At 39.1% G+C, this 8,311-nt stretch overlaps 1 protein-coding gene across 1 annotated transcript in view; it reads left to right on the top strand.

Moving 5' to 3' along the window:
• The window catches only part of Tsga10 (testis specific 10), a 90,603-nt gene that overhangs the window by 21,351 nt on the left and 60,941 nt on the right, over positions 1 to 8,311 (top strand). Inside the window, exons 4-6 of the mRNA XM_021197678.2 lie at positions 4,962 to 5,027; positions 6,074 to 6,241; positions 6,768 to 6,926. Of these exons, the coding sequence (XP_021053337.1) occupies positions 6,191 to 6,241; positions 6,768 to 6,926 (210 nt within the window). The 5' untranslated portion in view covers positions 4,962 to 5,027; positions 6,074 to 6,190. The remainder of the gene's footprint in view (positions 1 to 4,961; positions 5,028 to 6,073; positions 6,242 to 6,767; positions 6,927 to 8,311) is intronic.

Below are 8,311 nucleotides of genomic sequence, written 5' to 3'. Positions count from 1 at the left end.
CACATTTTCTGTATCCATTCCTCTGTTGAGGGACATCTGGGTTCTTTCCAGCTTCTGGCTATTATAAATAAGGCTGCTATGACCATAGTGGAGCATGTTAGTTTCTTATACCATACATATTAGACTCTCTCTCTCTCTCTCTCTCTCTCTCTCGATAGAGATATAGATATATGAATTTTTTTTGAAACTCAACAGTAATAATGTTAAGGAAAAGTAACCTATACCATAAATTTCTGAAAACTGACTAGCTGTTATACTCTGTGGCATTTGCAATTAAACTGAATACAACTAAATTATGACTTTAGTTAAAAGACATTTTCTAAGATAGCACCAATGTGTTTAGAATTTAATACGTTCTATATAAGATATTATAGAATGTATTAACATAAGAGCTCCTTTTTACTTTAGTTATTTATGTTTGAGTATGAGTTGTTTGCCTGCATGTACATATGTACCACATTTGTACTACCTGCTGAGGTCAGAGGAGGGTGTTGGATCTCCTGGAATTGGAATTGTGGATGGTTGTGAGCCATTATGTAGATATTGAGAACTGAAACATATTTTCTGCAAGAGCAGCAAACCCTCATATCCTCTGACCTATCTTTCTAGCCCCAGCATGTGTACTTTAAAATGTTTTCATTTCTTTGATAATATCATATATGTGAGCTACATTTATATCATTCCCCTCCTGCTCTTTCCATATGTCTTTTCATCCTACACCCTTTCACACCCATGTCTTCTTTGTTTTAATTATTATTGTTACATATATTCATACACAAATATTTGGGAATAAATACATAAATGCAGCCTACTGAGTCCATTTAGTGTTGCTTTTATGTACATATTTTAGGGACGACTACTTTGTACTAGATAAGCAGTTAGGAGGCTCATCTCTGGGGAACCTGACTCCCCAGTTCACATGGGCCCATTCTTGAACTAGATCTCTAATACCCTTTCATTATTGTTACCTTTGCATGGCATTCAATCAGCCAAAATAACTGAATTTACCATATAGAAAATACTGTGTAAAACTTAATATTTATATTTGAAAAATCCTTGTCCTGCTTTTAAAAATATATTCTACAGTTATTTATTTTATCTTATGTATATGATTGTTTTGCCTGAATGTGTGTCTGTGTATCATGTGTGCCCCTTATGCACATGGAGGCTAGACGAGGGCATCAGGTCCCCTGGAACTGGAGATGGTTAGGAGCCATCATGTGGGTGCAGGAGCACCTTTAACTGCCATGTCTCTCCAGCCCCACTTTATTTTTTGTGTAGCTGTTTCCCGCACTGTTCCCCTCCTCCACTCTGCCCAGCAGCACTGGCCACCTTACTGCTCACTGGGACTCACTGTTCCCCTCCTCGGCTCTGCCCAGCAGCACTGGCCACCTTACTGATCACTGGGACTCACTAGGCATTCTTTTGCCCTGAGCACCTGCTGTAACTACCCTTTTCTTGGGATGTTCACCCAGATTTTCCTGTGCCCTTTTCTTTAACCTTGCTCAAGGATGCCTTTCTGTGGCGACTGTTTCAAATTCCAGTCTTGATTTCCATAAACATAGTACCCTTAGCTCTGCTTTTCTTTGTCAGTATGCTATATAACTTGATATTTAACTAACTTATTTTAACTCAAAAAAATCTATTTTAGTCACTGTTCTATTGTTGTGAAAAGACAACATGATCAAGACAACTCTTATAAAAGCAAGCATTTAGTTGGGACTGGCTTACAGTTTCAGAGGGTGAGTCTAGTCCATTATCACCATGGTGGGGAGCATGGCAGCAGGCCTGGCACTAGAGAAAAGTTAAGTGCTACATCCTGATCTGCAGGGACAGGGGAGGGGAGCAGAGGCGAGCCATAGGAAGAGGGGAGACTGGCTGGGTATGGTGTGAGCTTTTGAAATCTCAAATCCACTCCTAGTGACACACTTGCTTCAACAAAGCCACACCTTCTAGTGTTTTCAAACAGCTCTCTCTGCTAGTGACTAAGTATTCAAATGGCCTATGGGGGCCATTCTTACTCAAACCACCACATTTATCTTTCCCAGATGGAATATTAGGTGTCCTTAAATTCAAAAATCTTTAACTGTTTTGTTTGCTTAAAAAAAAACATCTTGGGCTGGAGAGATGGCTCAGCGGTTGAGAGCTCTGACTGCTCTTCCGAAGGTCCTGAGTTCAAGTCCCAGCAACCACATGGTGGCTCACAACCATCCATAATGAAATCTGACTCCTTCTGGAGTGTCTGAAGACAACTACAGTGTATTTACATATAATAAATAAATAAATAAATCTTAAAAAAAAACATCTCTTGGGTGCTGGAGAGATGGCTCAGCGGTTGAGAGCACCAGCTGTTCATCTAGAGGTCCTGAGTTCAGTCCCTAGCACCCACATGGTGGCTCACAGTGTTTATTTTTTATTTTTTATTTTTTTTATTATTTTCTTTATTTACATTTCAAATGCTATCCCGAAAGTTTCCCATACCCCTCCCCCCACCTCTGTTCCCCTACCCACCCACTCCCACTACTTGGCCCAGGCCTTGCCTTGTGCTAGGTCATATAGAGTTTGGAAGACCAGGGAGCCTCTATTCCCACTGATGGCCGATTAGGTCATCTTCTGCTACATATGCAGCTAGAAACACAAACCCAGGGGGTACTGGTTAGTTCCTGTTGTTGTTCCACCTACAGGGTTGCAGCCCCCTTCAGGTACTTGGGTACTTTCTCTAGTTCCTCCATTGGGGACCCTGTGTTCCATCCAGTAGCTGGCTGTGAGCATCCATTTCGGTATAGTGTTTATAACTATCGTCTTATAAGATCTCACCCTCTTCTTGTGTGCAGATGTACATGAAGACAAAATTACCCATATATATAAAATGAAATCTTAAAATATATCAAGAGCCTTAGAATCTGAGTGGTTAGTATGTTTTCTTTTGGTGAGATAGACAGTATTTGATATATATTTTGACTATCATCCTTTCTTTCTCTCTTTAACTAGATTATAAACTCCCTGGGGCAGAAATTTGTGTCTTGTTGCATTTATTGAGTTTGCCAGCATGAGTCGGTATCACACTATCAGGCAGGCATGCAGTAAGCAACCATTAACCAGTTGCTAGGAAGGTAAAAACACAGGATTACCACTTGTTCTTTGGGCCAGTTATAACTATTTTCAGAGTAGGCTTAGCACTTTTGTAATAAAGGTTCTATATGTTTATTGTAAAATTTTCAGCGTTATGGGTGTAGTTAAGTGGTAGACTGCTTGCCTAGAAAGGTTGAATCCCCAACACCACAAGCACACAAACAAGAAGATTTCCGTTCACCTAGAACACCATAGAGAAGGAAATAATACTTACTGCTCTCGTACTGGGTCTACTCTCACTCTCTCTTCTTCTGGTTACAGATTATTGGCTAAGTTTCATCTGTATCTAGCATATGTGTACTTCCCGTTTTTAGAGGAAGTATCACACTGTATATTCTGTTTTACAGAGTTTTCATATTTAACAAAGAACAAAAATCCTTATACATTTATACTAGAGTTATGTCTTTTTAGTGACTGCACAGTAATCTGTATTACTCAGGGTTTCTAGATGAACAGACCTAATAAAATGAATCTGTATATAGAAAGGAGGACTTATTAGAGTGGCTTACAGGCTACTGTAAGTCAGTAGTCCAACGATGGCTGTCTACCAGTGGAAAGTCCAAGAATCCAGTAGCTGCTTTGTCCCCGACGCCGGATGCCTGAGCTGGTCCTCAGTAGGTGCCAGAATACTGGAGGAAGTAGGAATGAGGAAACAAGGAATGCCTTGCTCTCCAGTGAGAGCAACAGCAAGCAGAGAGCAAGCACTTCTTTCTTCCATGTCCTTGTATAGGCTGCCACCAGAAGGTGTGGCCAGATTAAAAGTGTGTCTTCCCATCTCAGAAGATCCAGATGTAGTGTGGGTCTTCCCACACTCAAATGATTCAGTTCAGAAAAGTCCCTCACAGGTGTGCCTACCTGCTTTTGTTTTAGTTAATTCCAGATGTTGTCAAGTTGACAACCAAGAACAGCCACCACAGTAGCATAAAACACTGAAAATTAATGATACATTGTGTACAAAGTGTATACAAACTATAAGTTATTTTCAGAACATCAGGCCCCTTAATATTTAATAAACTATAGTCTGACTTCTAGAGAAATCTTAGAAGGATAATAAAGACAAGAGGGATGGGGTTTTATTGAATTTTCCTGATGAAACTTTTAATTACTGTTTGTGAGGCCCTGGGCCTGCATCCTAGCAAAGGTGATAGACTGTCCCAGGAGATTGTAATGTAAACTGGAGCATGTTTGCCTTAGCTCAGGGTAAGGAGGGGAGAATGTGATTGTCCCAGGGATTCTAATGTAAACTGGAGCATGTTTGCCTTAGCTCAGGGTAAGGAGGCGAGAATGTGAGGTTCATTAATTATAAATATATTCACTGAATTTAACTTGCTGTCTTTAAGCAAAGAGCTTTAATATCTGTAATAAAAAAGTCACTTGTTTTGAAATGTATGGTATAGATGTGTTACTTATATAGCTAAAGATGATAGCTGTAAAATGGAGTATATGTTCACTCATAAAACCGACATGCAAGTGTCCTTGGGTCGAGTGAAGTAGTGCATTAAATAGTTCATCAGAGAAAAAAGACTGAATGGGAGTTTGAAAATACTTCACTCCAGGCTTGTGTTGCTTTCCTGTTATAATCCTCAGAACTATAGTTACTCTCAACATTTTGATTCAGTTAATGATATAATTTTGTACAATTTAATAAATTAATATTTTATGGAAAACAATGGGTAAAGGAACCCCTTTTTAAAGTCTGGGTTCCTTTACTGCTGAAAGTAGGCAAGCATGAGGGACAGGTTACCTTCTGCTTAAAATATTCAGTGTAAATGCTTTTATTTTTAAGTGGATCATCTTCAGTATAAATGACAGAATTTCAAATTTTTCAGATTGAACTCATTTGCCAGCAAAATAATATAACAGTATTAGAAGATACAATTCAAAGGCTTAAGTCCGTAAGTACATTTTTCATAAATACATGGTCAGCAGTCATTTTAATTTAGTTAGTAAGCTACTAAAAGAATTAAATATACCCTTTGATTCGTGCCTCTGTGAACAGTAAAACATTTTGTTTTCTGAACTTAACACCCACTAACAGGTCTGTGGGCATTCTCATCCCAGAGTGTGCTATCCTGCCTCTCTGGCATCACCGCTTTCTTCATGACAGTGACAGTAACCTTTGGTGGGTTTTAGCAAAGAACTTTCTAATTGTTACTAGCTTTAAAATGGTTTCAGAATTTTTAATTTTTGATATAAAGGTACATTCTTCTATACTTTAAATTTTTGCCTTTGTAATTAATATTTTAAGTTATAAATTATTAATCAGTACCAGTTGATGTATTAATCTTACAGCATGAAATGAAAAGTCTTCTGTTTAAATATTTTAATCTGTTATTTAAAATACTTAAAACACCATCTGAAACATGTCAACTTTTTCTCAGTATTCATAAAACAAATATAAAAACAGTTTAAAAATTTTTCTAGATGTCCATGTGAATGGGAGCTCATGGCAAGGCTCCTGAATGTATGAACTGTTCAGGATTCATTAGCATATCCATTCACTGAACAAGTATTGAACAAAATGTGAACTAATGTAGGACACTGAAACGTTATGTAATAGGAAAGATTTCCAGAGTCAGTCATTCTAAGATTTGCTTCAGGTCTGCATGTTTCTGAAACCCTAAGTAAGTAAGTATGTATGTATATAATTATATATATTAGATATTAAGAAAATATATAATAAACATATAATATATAATAACATATATATTCTTCTCCAAATGATTAACTAAATATAGTGTTATATTTAAATAAAGCACACCAAAATGATGAAAATTGTTTTAAAAATGGTGTGTTATTTTTTAAAACTAATAAATAAGTTTTTACATGTTCTTTTTAAAAATATTAAATTTAATATTTTGAAGATTTCTTTGTTTTTATTTTTAAAAGAATGCTATAATTTAGCTTAAAATAATTGCTTTACTTTTTCCTCCTTGGCAAGATAATTTTAGAGACTGAAAAAGCACAAAATACATCTCCTTCTAGACTTGATTCCTTTGTCAAGACTTTAGAAGCAGACCGAGATTATTATAAGACTGAAGCTCAGAATTTAAGAAAAATGATGAGAAATAGATCTAAGAGTCCAAGACGCCCATCGCCGACTTCCCGGGTAGGATTGGAGGACATTTCTCAATCTTTTAGTTTGTTTCTCAAGTTCTGACGTTTATTCTTTGATTTATCTAATTTGGGACTAACTAATGTGATTTTGTGTGAGTTACAGTATCAAAGAGGTTGGGAGACAGGTCTCTGATGGCTCGGTGAACAACAAAGCTCTTTATTCCCAGTGAAAGTTGTGACTGGGCGCTAAGTAGACCAGTTTGGTGCAGTTTGGGATGGGGCTGTAGAAGGTGGTTTGGCTTTTGTTCCTCATTCCTTAGTGATGGCACTTAAGGAGAGACTGCAGGGCCAGCAGCCACACTGTCTCCTTAGGGCTGTAAGAGAAAGAATCTCAAACCAGGAGTGCTGCTGCACACAAGTATCCTCTCAGCCCCTGGGAGCCAGAGGCAGGGGGATCAGGAATTAATGACTAACCCTGGCTTCTTAGTGAGTTCAAGGTCAGCTTGAACTATTTGAGACTCTGTCTCAGCAGCAAAAAGTAAAGCGAGAACTTGAGATATCTTAAATAATAATTCTAGGCTGCAAACTGTGATGTAGAGCTTTTGAAGTCAACTGCAAGAGACCGTGAAGAACTGAAGTGTATGCTGGAAAAATATGAGCGTCATTTGGCAGAAATCCAGGGCAACGTCAAGGTTCTCACATCTGAGAGAGACAAGACCTACCTTCTTTATGAGCAGGTAAGCATATAAATACACAGATTGTATAAGTAACAGTATTCACTTCTAGAGGTTTATAATTTTGTGTAGGTTTTATGACCGCAAGTAAACATGCCAGTTAAATTAATCTAACACTTGGAATTGTATTTTTTCCTAAGACATTCTCTTTTCCTTTTCTTTGATTGTGGTGGACCTTGTGAACTCTAGGCAAGTACTCTACCACTGGGCTGTATCCACAGCCCTGGCCTCAGGGACTCTTTTGTTTTTCAATGTAATCATTTTTCATTCATTCATTAATTTATTCACTTTATATCCCAATGGCACCCCCTCTCTCCTTTCCACCCAGATCTACCCTCACACCTCCTTCTCCCATTCAGCCTCCCACTCCCCTTCTCCTCAGAGAAGTTTCATCTCATCAAGTCTCATTAAGACTAAGTGCATCCTCTCCCACTGAGACCAGACAAGGTAGCCCAGCTAGAGGAAAGGGATCCAAAGGCAAAAGCAACAGAGTAGGGACAGGCACCACTCGAAGTTGTTTGGAGAACCCACACAAAGACCAAGCTGCACATCTGCTACATGTTTATAGGTGGCCTAGGTCTAGTCCATGCATGCTCTTGAGTTGGTGGTTCAGTCTCTGTGACCCCCATGGGCCCAGGTTAGTTGACTCTGTAGATCTACTTGTGGTGTCCTTGACCTCTCCACCTCCTTCAATCCTTCCCCCAACTCTTCTTCAAGACTCCCCAAGCTCTTGCCCTTGACATTTGGCTGTGGGTCTTTATCTTTTTCTATCTGCTGCTGGATGAAGCCTCTCAGATAACAGCTATGCTAGGCTCCTGTCTACAAGCATAGCAGAGTATCATTAATAGTGTTAGGAGCTGGCTCTCTCCCATAGGGTGAGTCTCAAGTTGGGCCAGTCATTGGTTGGCATTCCCTCAATCTCTGCTCCATATTCATCCCTGCACATCTATCTTGTAGGTAGGGCAAGTATAGATATTGAGAAATTTATATCCTTTTTTGAAACCAAGAGATCATCTGTCTTAGGGTTTTACTGCTGTAAACAGATACTATGACCGAGGCAAATCTTAAAAGGACAACATTTAATTGGGGGTGGCTTACAGGTTCAGAGGTTTAGTCCATTATCATCAAGGCAGGAGCATGGCAGCATCCAGGCAGGCATGGTGCAGGAGGAGCTGAGAGTTCTACATCTTCATCTGAAGGCTCCTAGCATAATACTGGCTTCCAGGCAGCTAGGATGACACACCTACTCTAACAAGGCCACGCCTACTTCAACAAGACCACACCTTCTCCAACAAAGTCACACCTCCTAATGGTGCCACTCCCTGGGCCAAACATATGCAAACCATCACATTCCACTCCCTAGCCCCCAAAGACTTGTTCAAACACAT

This window comes from Mus pahari, chromosome 5, assembly GCF_900095145.1.
Source record: "Mus pahari chromosome 5, PAHARI_EIJ_v1.1, whole genome shotgun sequence".
NCBI classification, from domain to species: domain Eukaryota; kingdom Metazoa; phylum Chordata; class Mammalia; order Rodentia; family Muridae; genus Mus; species Mus pahari.
The sequence above is the reverse complement of the archived record's forward strand: the minus strand, read 5'-3'. Positions and strand labels throughout refer to the sequence as shown.